Here is a 17,608-nt window from a genome sequence, read left to right on the forward strand (position 1 = left end):
CTTCCTGGTGCCTGAACCGCAGCCAGGGCTGGTGGAGGCACATCAAAGTATTTCTCTATGCCATTCAAAATAGATGACACAAATCGGGGCAGGTTTCATGGAGACGTGGCTGTGCAGAAACAGAGAGCATATGTGCACCTCGCACTTGGCTCAGCGCTCCAGGCTCCTCTCCCGCTGCCTGGCAGCTTTTTCTCAGCTCTGCTCGCAGCCCCCTCATCCCCCGGTTGCTTTTGTGGAAGAGGCACCCTGCTGGAGACCCGGCTTCCTTTTATAGCCCTGAATGTGACTCGGAGGTCGCTCGGCTCTGCTCCCCCCCACGCTTCGGTTTCGGCAATGGCCCAGCAGGAGGGGATGGAGTTTTCCCCATTGCCTTTCACAGATATATCACACCCTGCCTGCCGTCCCAGGAGCCCTGCAGAGCCCAGCCAAAGCCTCCCGGCGTTCTCATGCTCTCAGCAAGCCCGAGGAGAACATCAGGATGATCAGGGGCAGAGAGGGCCCCTGAAGGGCCAGCCCTGCCCCTCTGTGACCCCCCCATTCTGGGGTCCCAATTACTGTTCAAGCAGGGGCAGCAATCAATGGCTTTTATTGCCAGGTTGTTATAAAGTGGATTGTTCCAGAGCTGTTTGCTGGTGGACTCGTGGAATTGCTGTAGTATCTTAGAGGGGAGCACAGGGTGGGTGAGGCGAGCAGAGAGAGGGGACTGGGGGAAAACTCAGAGGAAGCTGAAGCATCTCTGCCTGGAGGAGGTGCCATCCCTGGCTGTGCAGTGACCCGGGCAGGGCCAGGCTCCCTGTGGAAATTCCAATCCAGGCAGACGTGCTCGGGGTGTGCAGCCCGAGGAGGAGCAGGAAACGGGGCAGACGGGCAGAAGGGTGCGGCCGTGAGCAGCATCACCCTGTGAGCCTCTCGGCATCGCTGAACCCACCCGGTCCCAGCCCGTGGGGCGATGCCAGTGGGGCCCTTTCACAGCTGAGCTCCCGGCAGAGGGCCAGGGCATGGCAGACAGCCCTGAGGCCAGCAGGGTGGGACAGGGCACCGCTGGGAAGGGCTCCCGTGTTCAGAGGCCGCGCTGGTGCCACAGGAGCTGCGGGGAACGGGGGCTGAGGCCCGAGGGAGCGGAGCGTGCCTTGGCAGCGCACCGAGCACGCTGCCAGCTTGTGAGCCCGGCGAGCAGGGACCGGGACAGTGTGTGCGTGTGGGAGAGCACTGGCAGCACAGCTTGAGGACTCGGGTGTGCGGCGGAGGGAGCTGGCAGCGAGCGGGGAGCGGGCACGCCGGGCTGGGGACGGGGCGGTCCCTGCCGGGCACAGACGGCACCGGAGCAGGGCTGCTGCTGCAGTGTCCTTCTCCCAGCGACACCGCTGACCCGGGCCACCCCGTGCCGGGATCCTCGCTCCCTGCGGCTGCCAAAACCGGCTCCAGGATGTGATTCATGGGGATAGAGCGTGTCCCGTCTCACTGGCGCCAGGCCAGCGGGAGCCCCACGGGGTACGCCGTGTCCCCGGCTTTGTGAGGCTCCTGCCCACCCGCGGGTGCTGCTGCGAGTGGGGGACACGGGGTTAAACCTGCTGGAGGACGGCACAGATAGTGTCCCGTGGAGTCGAGACCCCTCTCCACGCCGCAGGTACGAAGCAAAATATTTCTCTCCGCCCTTGGTGGGCGATACTCGGGAATACCAGCCCGCCTGTCAGGGGTTACCGGGAGCCCACCGGCGCCGGTGCTGCCGGTCCCGGAGCTGCAGCTGGGGGGATTTGCGGGGCTCTCCCTGCCATTGGGAGGTGGTTCCGCGCAAGCGGCGCCGCACGCAGCCAGCGCGCCCTGCCCTGCCCCGCCCCGCTGGTGGGCACGGCCGGGCCGTCCCCCTCCTTCCTCCTCCTCCTCCTCCTCCTTCCTCCTCCTCCTCCTCCTCCTCCTCTTTCTGCTGCTGCTGTTGCTGCTTCCCGCCCCTCCCGTCCCGCCGCCCCCGCGCCGCGATTTGCCGGTGCCGGCTCCGCCCGCCGCCCCGCGCGGCCGCGGCCGAGGGGCGCGTTCAAACGCGGCGAGGGAAGGAGCGCGGAGCGGAGCCGAGCGGGACCGCAGCGCCGCCGGCATGGTGAGTGCGGCCCGGCCGGCCCGGCCCCATCCCCCTCCCCGCGGCCAGCGGGGCTTTGTCCCGGGCTCGGGCCCGGGCACCGGCTGCCCCCTCCGCCCTCTCCGAGCCGGAAATTCCGGCGGGGCTGCGGGAGGCGCGGAGGGGCTGCGCGGGACCCGCGCCCGCCTCCCTCCAACCCTGCCGTGCGCTCCCGGGTGGAATGGGAATGGGAAAGGGTAAAGGTTTGTGGCCGTATCCTGCCTGGGCACGGCTGGGATCGGGAGCAGAGCGCGAAGGAGCCAGGCTGGCCGGACCGGTGTTTTGCCGCCTGGAGGGTGCTCCCCTCCCTGCCGCGGGCAGGACACCCCCGGGCTCCCCCGGCGCTTCCCAAACCTCCCACAACCTGACCTACTTCCTCGGCCGCCTGTGCCGGGAGGAGCCGCTGCGGGGCTCGGCCGAGCTGCTCCCCAAAGCCGGGGGCTGGATGTGCATCCTTCCCCCTCCCCAGCACGGGAACATCCCCGTCCCCCATCCCCGTGCACGCCCGGTGGCGCCGCAGGCAGCCCCGATCCTTCCGGAGGGTCCATCCCCGGTGCCCTTGGTGGGGTGCCGGTGCCCGGAGCAGGTGTTGGGCTCGCAGAGGGAGGTGACAGCGCAGGCCGGGAGCTGTCAGACAGGTTTGTGCGTGGCAGCAATTAAAAGCGGGGTGTTTGTTTACCCGGCGCGTGGTGCTGAGAACCAGGGCAGCTTCCTGGGTGTAACCCGGCCCCGGAGCCCTCGGCGAGGCTGGGAGCGGTGCTGGGGGCTCTGCCTCGCCCCTGCCACACTCTCTGTGTCCCCTGCACTGGTGTGAGGCCATCGTCCCCTCCCTAGCGCTCCCAGAGCCGAAGGCATCCTCTCATCCTTTCTCCCCCGGCCACCTGCGCAGGAAGCTGCATTGTCCCGTCAGCATCCTGCCCCTTCCCACCGCCCTCCCTCGCCATGTCCGGCCGCGGGGTCCCCGGCACGCAGCAGCAGCAGCTGGGCTGTGGCCGCCTGCTCCCTGCCCGGGCTGGGGAGGGAATGCTGTGGATGGAGGATGGAGGGGGCTGTGTGGAGCTCCCCTGCGAGCTGCAGAGCCCGTGCTGTGCGGGAATTGTCCCCGTGGTGCCGCAGAGTGCCCATCCCGGGGAGGCCAGGCTGGTGGGCATCCCAGGGGCATTTTGGGGCGGTCTCCAGAGGGGGTCCGCAGCCGGAGGTCCCGGCGGGGAGGTTGGTGCCGCCGGGCCGGGGCTGGCGCCAGGCCTGGGCAGGTGCTGCCGGATCCCGAACCCGCCCGCCTGGCTGGGCGGCAGGTGCCTGTTCTGGTGGCGGCCCCGGCCGCGGGCGGGAGGTGGGGCTGGGTGTGGGAGGAGGCGCTGCACCGTGGTGGGGGCAGCGGCGGGGAGCCCCCGCCCCGTGCCGGCTGTGCCCTGTCCCCCGGGAAGCCGCACGGGGGGTGGCAGATCCATCCCGGTGCCAGGGGCCCGTGTGGGCCCTTGGGGCTGGCCGGGAAAGGGGGTGCCGGGGGTGTGTCCCGGCTGCCCGGCATCGCTGACTCTGTCTCTTCCCCGGCAGCGCTGGTTCTGGGCTTTTCTGTAATTCTCCATGGCAGCAGCACAGGGTCCTGTGACCTGTGAGCCCGACACGCGTGTCCTCGGCACCTACCTCTCCTCGGAGCCCGTCGGCGTGGTTGGCAGCATGGGCAGCGTGGGCAGCCTGGTGGAGAAGCAGGATCTGTCCCCCCTGGAGCTGCGGGCCCCGCTGGGCGGCTCGCGGGGGCTCCGGCAACCCGACGGGCTGCTGCGCAAGGGGCCGAACCAGCGGGAGCTCTTTGGGTACCTGCACGGGGCCAAGAAGGAGACGCGGGCGGAGCGGAAGCACCAGACATCGGGCGCCTGCTACAAGCGGGACTACGAGAGCGACCGCGAGAACCGATCCCCCGAGCGCTGCTCCCGCGAGCATCACCGCGGGGCCGACTTCTCCAAGAGCTCCCTGCCGGAGCGGGGCCGCTTCGACAAGGTGAGGCTGTGGGGCCCTGAAATACAGCCTGGTCTGCGAGAGGGTGGGGGATGGAGCAGGATGATCTGCACCCTCGTGGATGGGACGTGGGGATTTGAGAATGCTCAGGGATATGAGGCTGGGAGTGTGGGGGTTCTCTTTGGGTGTAGAGGCTCATGCTTGACCTTGTTCTTGTTTTTCAGTGTCGGATCAGGCCCTCAGCCTTCAAGGCAGTGGCTGGGAAGGGGCTGGTGTCCATGCAGGGCTTGTCCTCGTCCAAGGGGCAGAAGCTGTCCAAGAGCAATGGGAGCCTGCACACGCTGCTGTCGCAGAGCAGCACCGCGGCCCCGCAGCACGGCCCGCTCCGCACCCACCTGCTCCACGCCATCAGCCTGGACGAGGCCTCTGACTCCAGCCACAACTCCATCCAGAGCTTCCCCTCCTACGGCTCCCGCCTCAAGCCTGCTCAGAGCCAGTTCAGCGCCTCCATGGGCCACATCAACCACATCGGGGGCTCCCTGGACAGGGTTTCCCGGAGCCCCAGGGATACCCTGGCCCCTGAGAAGATGCCCCTGTCCTGTAAAAGCATGGCCACCCTGAGCAGGCTGCAGAGCCCTGGCGAGCCCCCGCCGCCCTACGAGTTCTCCTACTCGCTGGAGGACGCGGTGAAGCAGCTGGAGGACCGGCTGCAGGAGACGGGAGGGGAGCTGAGGCAGCTCAAGAGGAGTCTCAGCGAGACTGAAGACCCCTTCACACAGGTGAGCTGTGCTGGGTGCCCCACGCAGAGACGTGGGGGTGGAAGGAGCAGTGAAGGAGCTGCCGTGGTGGGTGATGGGCTTGGAATGGCCCAAGCGTGGGAGGATCAAATATCACAGGACCTCTTGGGATCCCTCCTGGGGCTACAGCCTCTCACCAGTGTCCTCCTGTGCTGGCAGGCATTTGAGGACAAGCAGCGGCTGTGGCTGGACGAGCTGGAGGACCTGAAGCAGATGTACATGGCCCGGCTGCAGCAGGTGATGCAGCAGGCGCAGCGCGGGCAGCGGGCGCTGCAGCTGCAGCTCTACAAGGCGCAGCAGGAGAAGAAGCGGCTGCAGGAGGAGCTGAGCCTGCAGCAGTGCCAGTGCGAGGAGAGCAAGCTGCGGCAGCCCCAGGGCGAGCATGGCAGCCCCAAACTGGAGGAGACCAAGTGGGAGGTGAGTCCCCTTCCTTTCCTTTTCCTTTCCTTTTCCTTTCCTTTCCTTTCCTTTTCCTTTCCTTTCCTTTCCTTTCCTTTCCTTTCCTTTCCTTTCCTTTCCTTTCCTTTCCTTTCCTTTCCTTTCCTTTCCTTTCCTTTCCTTTCCTTTCCTTTCCTTTCCTTTCCTTTCCCTTCCCTTCCCTTCCCTTCCCTTCCCTTCCCTTCCCTTCCTTCCCTCCCTTTTGCCACCCTCCTGGCTGTGTTCCCTGCTCTGGTGTTACTCGGGGTCACAGTACGGGAGGGATGAGCCACGTGTGGTGCTTGTGGTCTCCCAAGAGGACAACTTGGGGTGCTGCCACCTCTGGGGTCCTGCTCCCCCAGCCCTTCCTCACTGCTCGCTGTGCCCTGCAGGTGTGCCAGAAAGCAGCAGAGATCTCCCTGCTGAAGCAGCAGCTCCGGGACACCCAGGAGGAGATGGCTCAGAAGCTGGGGGAGATCTTCAGCCTGAAGACGCAGCTGCGGGAGGCCAAGGCAGAGGTCCAGGCCAGGGACTCGCAGCTGGCACAGCTGGCAGACTCCTTCCAGAGCCCCCCCGAGCCCGGCTCCTCGCTGCCCCTCGGTGATGACCCCATGCCGTCGTGCCAGGACTTCCCTGGCTGCGAAACTGATGACTCCAAGTGCCGGGGCCTGCAGAGCGACTCGGCCGAGCCCCTGGAGCGGCAGGTGGAGTGGCTGTGGGCAGAGCTGCTGCGGGAGCGGCGTCAGGGCCAGCTGCAGGCCGTGAACTTTGAGCTGGAGAGGAAAACGTGGCAGGAGGAGAAGGAGAAGGTGCTGCGGTACCAGCGGGAGCTCCAGGCCAGCTACATGGAGATGTACCACCGGAGCCAGGCGCTGGAGCGGGAGCTGCGGCAGCTGCGGGCGGAGCCCAGGGATGTCAGGATCGATTCCCCCTGGATCGAGCGGGTGGAGTCCTCCAAGATCTGAGGGCCGGGACGCCAGTGGGACTGAAGGGGGAAGGTCTCTTGCCGCTGCAAAGGGACGATCTCAGGGTGTGCACAAGGACTGGCCCCGCTCGGCGCTGCCCTGGCCTGAAGGACCCATTGCCACAGGGGAGCTTCTCCTTCTTGCAGCACCTCAGGCCCTCCTGGTGGGGTCTCTGGAGGGCAGGGGGGTCATCTGTGCCAGGGTGGGGGTCTTGCATGTGCCCCCTGCTCTGACTCCAGGAGTGTTTGCCCTGTGATTCCTTCTGCCATGAGGGCAGAAACCAAGCACCCTGTGAGACATTCCCTGTCCCTCCTGCTCTGCTGCCCCCGTTTCTACAACCCATAACCTAATGTGAGGAGAAGCTGAAGCCCTATCCCCCACCCCACTGCCTTGCTGCTCTCTTGTCAGCAGGGCCCTGGGGCTGGTGGTGCCTCTGGGCAGGCAGAGGAGGAAACCCCGAGGAGTTCTGGTGCTGCTGGGAGGGGGCAACTGCCCCCAGGTGTGGAGCTGCTCTACAGTGGAGGTGGTTGGTGCAGCTTTCTTCAGGCTGAGATAGGGGAATGCCTTGTGCAAGGAGGGATGGGAACTGGTGCTCTGCCACACTGGGAGGAACTGGGGTGGGAGAGAGGACTGGGGCATGTGCCTGAGGTGGGGCAGAGCTGGGGTCCCCCCTCCCAGGGGATGTGAGGGGGAGCTGGGGAGCCCAGAGGCGCTGGAAGGAGAGCCCCACACTCTGTGTGTGTTACAGCAGAACCACGTGAAGGCCGGGCCTGGCCCCACACTCCGTTCCTGCAATAAACTCGTATTTCTCTCTCCCAGCCTCTGCTCTGTTTCCCTCGGGGTCGGGGGGCTCCTGGTCATGAATGTGGGATTGAGGGGAATGGTGTGGGGCCGGGCTGGGCGGTACAACGGGCGGGGCATGGCCGTGAGTCACGGTGGGGCTGGGCGGGCTCCCAGAGCAGCCTCACCCCTGTCCCCGCTGTGCTTTAATCCAGCCTGGATTCCCCAGCCCTCCCCCGAGCACCAGGACCACTCTGTACAAACCCGCAGACCTTTATTGACCCCACAGCGCTCAGCATCCCCCCATCAGTCCTCTGGGCAGAGTCCCCAGAAGCAGCCGCGTGGGCCCGGGCAGGGGGACAGGGCCCCGCAGGGCACAGCCCGGCCCCGGCTCTCACAGCGGCAGGGGAAGGGCCGACACCTCCTCCAGGCACTCGTCGTAGGCCTCCTGGTACTCCTCGTGGGGCTTGATCAGGATGACACAGGTCGGGCGCTTGGAGCCGGCTGCAGCTCCCAGGTCCTGAGGGAACACAGGGAGACAATGAGGGGCCAGCTCCCTTCCCGAGGTGAGAACCTCAGCAACCTTTTCCCAGCTTGTCTCCTACAAGCTGGGCTGGCAGAAGGGACTGGCATTTGGCTCATGTGCCATAATTCTTCCCCAGAGTGGGTCTGCAGAGCTGCCTGCACCGGGGCTGGAGCTCCAAAGACCCGACTGCCCCCCCCAGAACTCCCTGTCTGCAAAAGAGCCGGCCCCAGCCCACAGAAGCCTGGCAAAGATGTGCTGGCTCTGTCCCGGAGCTGCTGCAGGAACTCGATCATGACAAACAGCTCAGTACACCTCGCCCAGTCCCTTCTGCGCCTCGTTCAGGGACAAACACCGAGTTCTTTATTCAAGCACCGAATGTGCACCTCCTGGGAAGGCTCCGGCCACAGCCCGGGCTCCTCACCGTGCTCCCTGTCACCAGGGCTGGTTCCTCCCCCGCCCCACACTCACCGTTTTGGAAGGGACGTACGCGTACGGGAGGCTCCTGTCCTCGCACATGATGGGGATGTGGCAGTACACATCGATGGGCAGCGTGTCCCCGGCCAGCACCGTGATCCTGCGGGCACAGCCGTGTCAGCGCCCGGGCCGGGGCCGCGCGGGCCCAAGGGGCCAGGGCAGCACTTACCCCTTCTCGCCCTTGTTGATGAACTTCTGCACCTCCTTCACGCCGCGGCGGAGCTGCTTGTGCTTGGTCGCTGCAAGAGAAGGACGGCGTGAGGGGCTGAGTGAGAACCGAGCGCGCGGCACCGCACCGCGCCACCGCCATCACCCGGCCCCTCCCCGCCGGACCTTTCCTGATGCACTTGAGGAGCTTTCGGGTGAGCTTGCGGGACGCGAGCGGCTGCGCGATGGGGTTCAGGAAGTCGAGCTGCTCCCGGTACGAGAGCTCCGGTGTCGCCTCCGCCTCGGCCGCCGCCTCCGGCTTCTCCCGCGCCATGGCCGCCACAGGCCGGATCCGCTTCCGGGGCGCGCGCCGCGCCGCGGCCGGGACACACGCCGGCGAGCTCTCCGACAGCCAATCGGAACCGCACTGGCAGTGACAGACAGCCGGGACGGCCAATGGCGAGCGGTGTTTGGAGCATTCCCGGCCGCGCGCTCCATCCCGCGTTGCCCACCCCCGGTCCCGGTTCCAGTTCTGGACCCGGTCCCGGTTCTGGACCCAGTCCCAGTCTCAGTTCCAGTCCCGGTCCCAGTCCCAGTTCTGGCCCCGCTCCCAGTCCCAGTTCTGGCCCCAGTTCCAGTTCTGGACCTAGTCCCAGTCTCAGTTCCAGTCGCGGTCCCAGTCCCAGTTCCACTTCTGGACCCAGCCTCAGTCCCAGTTCTGGCCCCAGTCGCGGTCCCAGTCCCAGTGTCAGGCAGGCCGGGGCAAGCTTCAACACGGGCCTTTATTGGGTGTGGTCAGTGCCGGTAACGCCGGACCCACCCGACCCAACACAACATCAGACCAACCTGAACCTGGGAACGCTGCAGTGCCCGATGTGCAGCCAGCCACCCTCACGGGCTGTGCCCGCCTCATCCACCTGGCCACATGCAGGATTCTCTCCCTTGCTTTTCATCCCAGGGAACTCTTCTCCCTGCAGGGCTACATTGCTGCTTTTCCCAAAAACAATGGAGGCTTCCAACAGGGTACCCTCCCAAAAACTGCTCTGAATCAACCCATCACCCCAGCAGCCAGCACTGGGGATAATGAGGTCTACCCGAGGCCATGGCAGCACATCCCCTGAGCCCAGGAGATGCCCTGAGCCACGGAGACATTGCTGCTCCAACTAGAGAGGCTTCAGGCAGGGCTGGTTACCTTCTGCCTCACTCCAGCCTGTCCCTGGACAACAGGAGGGCTTCAGCCAAGACTTGCAGTTGCTCCAAGACCTCTCGCTGCATCTCCACAGCCACGTGGAACACGTGATGGTCGGAGCTGTTGTACATCACAGCGTTCTGGAACATGAGCATCAGGTCACACTGGAACTGCATCACGGACTGAATGTGTCCCTTTGAGAGCCTCCTCTTTATGCTGCTTAAATCCATGGGCCTACAAAAGACAGAGAGAAGAAGAATGAAATTGCAACCCAGGCCCTGGCATCCTTTGGGATCTGCATGAATGTGCTTGTTCTCATTTCAGGGTGGCCCTGAAAGCACAGCTATTTTCAATCAATTTTATTGCTCAAGACACACAGGGGGAAGTGAGAAAGGCTTTTCTTCTGAGCCAGACAAAAGTGAGTTCAGCCAATGCGACACTTGCCATCCAATCAACTTGGCAGGTCATTAGCAGTCACCTCTGGAAAAAATGGGATGCTGAGCTCCAGAGCAGGCAAGCAGTAATTAGTCTTCAGGAAGTCAGTCCAGGTCTTAGTGGAGAAAGAAAAGTTACTAAAATAGGTATCTATTAAACCCCCTAAAGATCGAATGGTGCCACCAGCAAAAATAGCAGTGCTGGTAAGGGGAACATGATAGGGAATAAATATTACTTCCCTTACTTTGACAGAATGGGAAAAAGAATGGCTGCAGAGAGGACAACTGTGACCAGAATAGAACATGATTCAGCTCTGAAAAAATGCCATTAATCTCTCTGGGAAATATTCTTATGACCCACTTCTGTGCTGGGAGTGAAACATCTGGGGCGCTCGCAGCGGGTGAGGAGGGGGCACCTCCTGAGGCACATTCCAGGCACGGGGAGAAGGGACTGCAGAGCTGCAGGGCCTGGATCTGCCCAGGGACTGCCCCTGGGATGAGCCAGCCATGCAATGCCTGCACAGGCCAGGCACAACTCCCACCAGCTCCAGAGTCAGTGCAAGCTTCCAGAAGGGAGTTTTACTGAAAGAAATCAGTGGGAGATGCTGGTGACAGCCAAGCTCTGGAAAAGGAGGAAGGAAACAATCCCACTGGCCCTTTGGAAACCAGAGAAGGCAGAAAACAACCTGAGAGAAATCAGCCAGTGAGCACTTCCTCCACAAACTCACCTCTTTACCACATCCCTGTATCCAGGGGCTTGTTTCTCTGACACTGGCTTCAGGAACGGGCTGCTGAACCTGCAGGGACAAGGACAAGGACAAGGAATGCTCTCTGCCTGCCCCTGCACCACAAACATGGAGCAGGGCTTGCCTCTCCCTGCTGGCCCTGATGCCACAGCCAGTGTTGTGCCAGCTGTGTAGGAAAGCAGCATTTGGGCTCTGCCACATTAAGCAGAGGAAATCAATATGCAGTGTTCTCTCCAGCTCTGCAGCAGGCAGCTGTTCCCAAAGCAAAGTCCTGGAACAGCTTTGGGAAGCTCCCCTCCCTGGGAGGGGAGGGCTGGGACAGGGGACACAGGAGCTGGGACTCAGGGCAGAGTGTTCAGGACATGCTGATGCAGCCCTCTGCTCCCACATACCTGTGGCTGGCTATCATCCTCCAGATGGACAGGAGCTTTTTTTTGAGGATCAGGTGCTGGAGGGGGTTATTCCAGCTTGGCTGCAGCCTGTGGAGTGAAGATACTGCCAGATCATCACACTCGAGACAAAGTAGGAGGTGACAATTCTGCTGGCTCCCACCACATCCAGGTGGATGAAGCTACAAAAAGCCTCTGAGTGTGATGGTGGGAGTGCTCTGCATCACAATGCACAACTGAACATCCAGAGTGCAGGAAGATGCAGGACAAGGGTAAAAGCAAAGCTGAGATAAGGAACAGGACCAAATTGGATAGAAAACCTCAAGCTGCTCTGCAGTTCAGAACTTTACTGAGGTGGTTTTTATGAAGTTTCTCTTCCCAAAATCCCACGTTTTCCCTTGAAAGGCAGTGCAAGTTATCACATGTGTGGCAGAGCCTGCATGTGACTGACACACCTGCACCTGCTCAGAGGGGTTGGAAATGCTGGGCTGTGCATTGCCTGACAGAGCCTGGTGTGCAGCTCACACCAGGCCTGTTTGACTTGAGAAAACATAAAACATGTATTTTCCATTTAATCTCTACTCTTCTCACTTCACCTTAGGATCAATGCCCTACAATACCAGCAAATCCAGAGACAGCACAAGTTACCTCCTTCCCTCCTGCTCTGCTTGGCTCTCTCACCTTTCTGGATGTGACCTGGCCATGCACTTGTTCTCACGTGTGCCAAGGGAAAGAAACGACTCTGTTCTGCTGCATCTGCCAGAGTGCAGAACCAGCTACTTACAGGTGCACGTTGGGAGAGCCTGTGGAGTCCAGCACTGAGGCTGCAGAGCTGCTGTCACTGCCATCTTGATCCAGGGCCTGAGCACTCATCTCAGGTGAATGCAGCTCATCTGAAGGGGGTTCTCCAGATGAGTCTTCAGTCTCTCCCTGAAGAGCACAGAGGACACATCTAAAATGGCAGCACAGGACCTGAATCCCTTATCTAGCAGCCAGCCTGCTGTAAATCCCTCTCCTGCATCCAGGCTCAGCTGGGAGCTGCCTGCTCTGTTACTCAGAGGATGCTGTTTGACCTCACTCAGACCTTCCAGCAGGAGCTGTGTCTGATCTCCTGGATGCCATCCACCCCTAGCTGACACAAACCTGTGGAGATGAGTGGTGCCCAGTGTTGTGTCTGCTCTCTGGAGGAGTCATGGATGTAGAGAGGGCAATCAGGAGCTGAGGTAAGAGCGCCTCAGGCTCGTTAAAGCTGCAGATACAGATAACAGGAACCCCCAGAGTTAACAAGGTTGTTTCCTCACAAACTCCCACGTTAAAATGACAGGGAATAGACTCAGCCAGGAAGGAGAGTGGTGCTGTTGTTGTAGTGGTTTGCCAGTAAAAAGCTCAGTGGGATTTCATGCAGGAGCACCTCGGAATCCTCAACAGATCTGAAGCACGTGCAGAATTCTCAGAAAGAAACTGAACACTGTGTGTTTGGCTGTGAGCACTGGGAGAACAGTGAGGGAGCTGCTGGGAGTAACAGCAGCAGAGAGCAGAGTGACTGCTGGGAATACACTGTCCTGGCTGAACAGTGAAGTCCTGGGGGTTATTTGTCTCCAGTGTCCTGAGTCTGCAAGAGAACAAGTGTGGAAAAATAGCCCTGTTCCTCCAGTGCTGTGCTGCTTTCCCAGGAACACCCAGCAGGCTGGTGGGAGCCCACAGCCCCCAAACACAGGACTGATGCAAACCCAGGCTAGACAGTGCCTGCTTCTAAGACATGACAGTCCCCAGGGGCAGATGGTTATTGCTGGCACAGCCACGTGGGCCTGAAACCAGCCAAGCTGTGCTGCAAAACACAGCAATTAGAGCCAGGCAAGTATTCCAACCTTGCCTTAAACCTGAGAGCAGCCTGCCAGCTCTCATGAGTCACCTTTACACTGCCAAGGAGCAATTCCTCCAACTCACATCTGAGGGTTTCATCTGTAACAAGCTTCCTGTTTATAAAGATACACAAAAAACACCCTTCCCTCATACATTTTTCTGTGTTCCTCATGTGTTTTATCTCCCCTCTCAGAACCTGGGGCTCCCCATCTCTTCTAGAGCTGGTTTCCTTCATTGTCTAATCTCTCACCCAGGGCTCTTTCAGGCCCACCACTCTCCTACCTCTCTTTCCAGGAAGAGTTCTTCCTCATCTTTTGCCAGGATGTCCAGCTGACTTTCCCCTGCTCCTGAGGTCTGTTCCTGGCACCTCTCTTCCTTCCCATCACTCTCCTTCCCCCCAGAGGCACAGTAATCCCACGGAGTCTCTGGTGACTCTGTGCTGCCAATGCAGCAAGATTCCAACATCTGGGTTACCTGCAAGACAGGGATTTATTACTTCAAATTGTGAAGGCAAAAAGGAGAAGAAATAAACAGCAGAGATGCTATTTTTGCAATCCCTCACGAATGCCTTTCCATTTTTAGGAATCCTTGCAAAATCAGAAGAAGCCCTGTGTTATTATTACAGTGTCAGTTCACTGACATTTCTGTGCTTAAGGGTGAGCTGGGTTTTGGCAAAGCAGCTGCTTGAATGCAGAGGGAGCTCCAAATGGGAGGAAAGGCTGGGGGAGAAAGTGAACCCAGAGCTTCTGCTGTGCCCCCAGACTGTTTCTCTTGGTGTGGATGGTGCAGGCCCTGCAAAGCTCAATGTTTCAGGAGAGCCTGAACTATGCTGCCCACCCTCCTGTAATCCAAACTGCCCTACCTCCAAGAGGAACTGGAGAAGACTGTCGTTTTCACATGGCTCCTCTGCCTCGTGGTTATCTTCACTGTCATCCTTCCAGAGGGGCTCACTCAGCTCCATCTCAGGATCTGCTTCTTGGCTGCTCCCCTCCAGCCTCCCCATGGCCTCCTCTTCAGTATTTCTCCAGCTCATCACATCCAGATCCAAGCTTGAATCCCAGTCAGGAAGGGACTGGAAATCACTGCTCTCTGACTTGATGGGAGATTCCAACTCAGACTTCCAGGCATGGCCCATCTGCAAACAATGAAAATACAACAATTTCTTTGCACCCTGATCCAGAACTGCCAAGCCCAGCTCATTTCTTGCCACCCTTGGAGAGCCACAGCATGGGAAGGACTCTGAGGTGAGCAGCCTCCACCTGAGCTCACACACAGCACATGGCAGGGCTGCTACACAAACTGGATTTCAGGTTTTCTGCTGCTTTTGCTGTGCCCTGGTCAGTGGGTCACTCTGCTCAGGGCATGCTGAGCTCTCTGGGAGCCTGGCTTTGCTGATGCTCCATATTTCAGGGGCTGAAGGCACCCAGCAAGCTCAGACCGAGCCCTGCTGGGGCTCCTCAGCTGCTGAGTGTTGGGAACAACTGGTGACTCCAAGGGCAGCTTACTGAAATTCCACTGAGAACTTTTTATACTGGAGATAACTTACTCCAAACCTTACAGAGAGAGTTTTGAAAGTGACAGGTGGGATTTATCTGGATGTGATATCTCATGTACCTGAGCAAGAAGAATTATAACCACACAGTCATACCAACAGGCACAGTTTATCCACTGCAGAAAATAAAAGTTTGTATTCTCTTAAGAAGGAAAAAAACACTCATTTAATCTCTGTTCATTAGTCCATGCCTAAATAAATGTTTTCTACTGCATGAGTACACTCTGAGTCCTCTAAGCCTGGGGAATTGATTGCAGAGCCACAGTACAACAGTAAAGGATGTCACAAAATCCTCATCTTGCCACTGAATGGAGTTGCCTAGATGCTGCACCTATGGAGAATTCTATGCATTAATTAACACTGGCTTTAGAGTCAGTTAATTATGTACAACCTGATTTTTTCAGAGTTTTGAACATTTCTCACTGATTGTCTTTTCCATTCTCAGGACTGCTAGCACAGCTCTGAATTCAGCTTATGGTGCATAACAGGGAGAAATACAGAATCCACCGGGTCTGGGATGAGAAAACTGCTTTGCTGATTTTGTGAACTTGCAAGCAGAGCTGGGATCTGCAAGTCTGTCCTTCTGAAACCTCTTCCAAAGTTCACTTCAGTGGCAGCAGATAAAATCTGATGAGGCAGAGATAACATTACCTGCTCTCAGCTTCCAGGTGAGGGAGTTGGGCAAACTGAGATTCCATCTGAGGAGAAACCCTGTGCCTGGAGCTCTCTGCTGCAGCCTCAGCAGAGCTGCCACACACAGAGGCACAGCAAAGCCTCAGCCTGGGGTAATCTGATCACTTCTGATCATCCTTCTGTGCTCCAGAGGGATAAATGTAGAAAATCAGGAAGTCCTGGGAACTTGGGCATAAGATTAAAGAGATCTTCAGCCTTATGTTCAGTTTTACCAAATCTTGGAAGGCTCAAGATGCCAGAGAGCAGAACAGCAGGGTTAGTGCAAGACATGATGAGTGAAATAATCACAGACAGCTCAGCTCTGCACCAATTCCGGACAAAATGACACAGGCTTGAACTTTTAATTAAGAATTGCCTGACAGTTCTTAATTATGTTGGCTAGATAAGTCACCAGCAAAGAACCTCTCTCAAACTGGAAAGTTTTAGTTCACTTTGCAGAGATCAGACACTGCACAACCCTCGCTGTTCTGGGAAAAAGCTGTTAGAAATCAAAAAGACAGCCTTTAAAAAGAACTTACATGTCAAAACAAGAAAAATGATAAAAGCCTGAACTCTAATAAATGAAATGTAGAATCCACATAAAGTAGGCAAAAAAAAAAAAAAAGAAAAAGAGAACAATTTGCTAAAGACATAAAAGCAAATAAAAACAAAAAACCTCATCAAAAACATCAGAAGCAGAGAGCTGCCAGATGATCAGTGGGGATGACACATGATCAGTGCCAAACATCTCAGTGGAAAATAGGGCCAGTTGGAAAAACCAAATTAATCATCATTATCAGCAGTTGCCACAGAGGAGCTCACATGAGACCTTCTCTTGGGATGGGTCTGAGAGATATCTAATTAAAATGTCAACAGGGGAGACTTTAGAACAATTTGAGACAGTGAATAAACCTTAGAACCCATTGGGATTCATTTGTGAGCCCTAAAGAAGCTTAAATATAACGTGACCAAGTCTATGCTGTGTAACTTGTCATTTAAGAAGAAAACCAGAAAGGGGTGACAGTTTTATCTGTCTGTAAAAGGGTGGGTGCTGGGAGATGCAGCACAGTAAAACATCAGCTCTGTACTAGACAGATTAGAACAAAGTATTAGGAAGAAGAGAATTAGTAAGTAGTCAGAGCAAGAGATGATGAATTGGGGAAGACGGAATGAGGCTCCATAGGGAAAATCCTATCTTGGAATTTTAGAGCTCTTAAACATCATTAAAGACTATTAAAATGTCATGGGACAAGAGAAAAGGCTGAGAGAAAAATACCTGGTTAGGAGAGGAAACCAAGGGTAGGAAGGAGCAGCAATGATTGCTATGATGAAAGCAAATTCCCAGAGGTCTGAGAAAGGTTTTCTCCTGTGCTGCACCTCCAGTGTCCCAGCAGAGACAAAGAGGTGTCACAGAGATGGAGCCAGACCCTTCTCAGAGCCCAGCAGTGAAAGGACACAGGGATGACAAGCTGCACCACAGGAGATTCTGACTAAGGTAAATATTTGAAGCTGGCCCTGCTCTGAGCAGCTCAATGAGTAAAGGAATGCACAGAGGTTCTTTCCAACTCAGAATCATGGAACAGGCTGGGTTGGGAGGGACCTTTAAAGGCTGTCTGGGTGCAGCCCCCCTGCCATGAGCAGGGACACCTCCCACTATTCCAAGTTGCTCAGAGCCTCATCCAACTTGGCCTTCAGCACTTCAGGGATGGGGCACCCACAGCTTCTCTGGGTAACTGTGCCAGGGCCTCCCCACCCTCACTGTAAAAATAATCTTCATCCAGTCTAAATGGGCCCTCTTTTAGTTTAGAACCATTACTTTGTCTTGTCACAACAGGCAATGCTAAAATGTTTGTTCCTAACTGAAACCACTCCATGAAATGCATAAAAAACAAAGACCTCTATAGCTTTTTGTGCTATGAACTGAGAACAATAAAAATTCAAACCAGAAGTTTGCTCCCGGGTTTAGCAGCAAAAGACAAGGAACCAATCACCAATCCAAGGGAGTTTCAGCATTTCCACATCAGTAAGGTGACTCCTGGTGAAAATTCACCTCAGCAATACACAGGACTTGACACAGCAGGCACGGCCAACTTCAACACTGAACTTGTGAAAATTGAAAGCTCTTACTGGATAAGGGAACAATGCCTCTGCTCTTAATCCCAGTGACTCAGTTTCCTGAAACCTGTCTACCAGAAAGCTGCACCCTGGATATGCTGCACGGAGGGCAGAGCACTCCCAGCTGCTGCAGCAATCAAGGATGGTGTCATTCTGTTGTTTTCTTTTCCCCCATGAATGGTTGTGTGGGCAGAAAACAGGCAAGTTTCATCTCAGGTCATATGAGCAGAAAAAGTGACTTGGAAATTCTTGCAGAGAACTTAAACCTTCATGTTGCTGAGGAAAAGGACTGTAATTCCCAGTAGGAACAGGGCACAAACTCAGATGTGAAACCAGGTAATGGCAATCCTGCCTACAGCTGCTGGGATCACAGATTTTCACTCTGACTAGTGCAGCCTCCACAGATCTCTGGGGAAACAATGTCAAGTCCTTTGCAATGCATTTTCTCCTAAGGAAAGCTCCACCAAGAC

The 17,608-nt window shown here is 57.7% G+C and overlaps 3 protein-coding genes across 3 annotated transcripts; 1 reads left to right on the top strand and 2 right to left on the bottom strand.

The window, feature by feature from the left end:
• The first annotated feature begins 1,971 nt into the window (after positions 1 to 1,971).
• Positions 1,972 to 6,969, top strand: N4BP3 (NEDD4 binding protein 3). The gene is made up of 5 exons (XM_058815446.1): positions 1,972 to 2,095; positions 3,671 to 4,114; positions 4,297 to 4,851; positions 5,029 to 5,286; positions 5,679 to 6,969. Exons 2-5 carry the CDS (start codon positions 3,701 to 3,703, stop codon positions 6,249 to 6,251), a joined length of 1,800 nt encoding a protein of 599 aa, XP_058671429.1. The 5' UTR covers positions 1,972 to 2,095; positions 3,671 to 3,700; the 3' UTR covers positions 6,252 to 6,969.
• A 319-nt stretch (positions 6,970 to 7,288) lies between these two features.
• NHP2 (NHP2 ribonucleoprotein) lies at positions 7,289 to 8,553 on the bottom strand. Its single transcript, XM_058815496.1, has 4 exons — positions 8,365 to 8,553; positions 8,201 to 8,270; positions 8,026 to 8,131; positions 7,289 to 7,551 (listed from the first exon to the last, which is right to left on the bottom strand). Exons 1-4 carry the CDS (start codon positions 8,510 to 8,512, stop codon positions 7,426 to 7,428), a joined length of 450 nt encoding a protein of 149 aa, XP_058671479.1. The 5' UTR covers positions 8,513 to 8,553; the 3' UTR covers positions 7,289 to 7,425.
• Positions 8,554 to 9,378: 825 nt separating this feature from the next.
• On the bottom strand, positions 9,379 to 13,934 carry LOC131564627 (bromodomain-containing protein 8-like). Its single transcript, XM_058815142.1, has 6 exons — positions 13,662 to 13,934; positions 13,082 to 13,273; positions 11,721 to 11,866; positions 10,940 to 11,092; positions 10,530 to 10,598; positions 9,379 to 9,601 (listed from the first exon to the last, which is right to left on the bottom strand). Exons 1-6 carry the CDS (start codon positions 13,932 to 13,934, stop codon positions 9,379 to 9,381), a joined length of 1,056 nt encoding a protein of 351 aa, XP_058671125.1.
• Between the last annotated feature and the right edge of the window lie 3,674 nt (positions 13,935 to 17,608).

This window comes from Ammospiza caudacuta, chromosome 16, assembly GCF_027887145.1.
Source record: "Ammospiza caudacuta isolate bAmmCau1 chromosome 16, bAmmCau1.pri, whole genome shotgun sequence".
In the NCBI taxonomy this organism is placed as follows: domain Eukaryota; kingdom Metazoa; phylum Chordata; class Aves; order Passeriformes; family Passerellidae; genus Ammospiza; species Ammospiza caudacuta.

Bases quoted from the DNA above. Each gene is read 5' to 3' on its own strand.
- NHP2 (XM_058815496.1), bottom strand. From the start codon at position 8,512: ATGGCGCGGGAGAAGCCGGAGGCGGCGGCCGAGGCGGAGGCGACACCG. The intron at 8,132-8,200 runs GTAAGTGCTGCC...CTGTGCCCGCAG, and splicing joins ATCAACAAGGGCGAGAAGGG to GATCACGGTGCTGGCCGGGG. The intron at 7,552-8,025 runs GTGAGTGTGGGG...GTGTTCCCTCAG, and splicing joins CGTACGTCCCTTCCAAAACG to GACCTGGGAGCTGCAGCCGG.
- LOC131564627 (XM_058815142.1), bottom strand. From the start codon at position 13,934: ATGGGCCATGCCTGGAAGTCTGAGTTGGAATCTCCCATCAAGTCAGAG. The intron at 11,093-11,720 runs GTAAGTAGCTGG...ATGTGGTGGGAG, and splicing joins GGCTCTCCCAACGTGCACCT to CCAGCAGAATTGTCACCTCC. The intron at 10,599-10,939 runs GTATGTGGGAGC...TTGTCCCTGCAG, and splicing joins AGGATGATAGCCAGCCACAG to GTTCAGCAGCCCGTTCCTGA.
- N4BP3 (XM_058815446.1), top strand. From the start codon at position 3,701: ATGGCAGCAGCACAGGGTCCTGTGACCTGTGAGCCCGACACGCGTGTC. The intron at 4,115-4,296 runs GTGAGGCTGTGG...CTTGTTTTTCAG, and splicing joins AGCGGGGCCGCTTCGACAAG to TGTCGGATCAGGCCCTCAGC. The intron at 4,852-5,028 runs GTGAGCTGTGCT...CTGTGCTGGCAG, and splicing joins CTGAAGACCCCTTCACACAG to GCATTTGAGGACAAGCAGCG.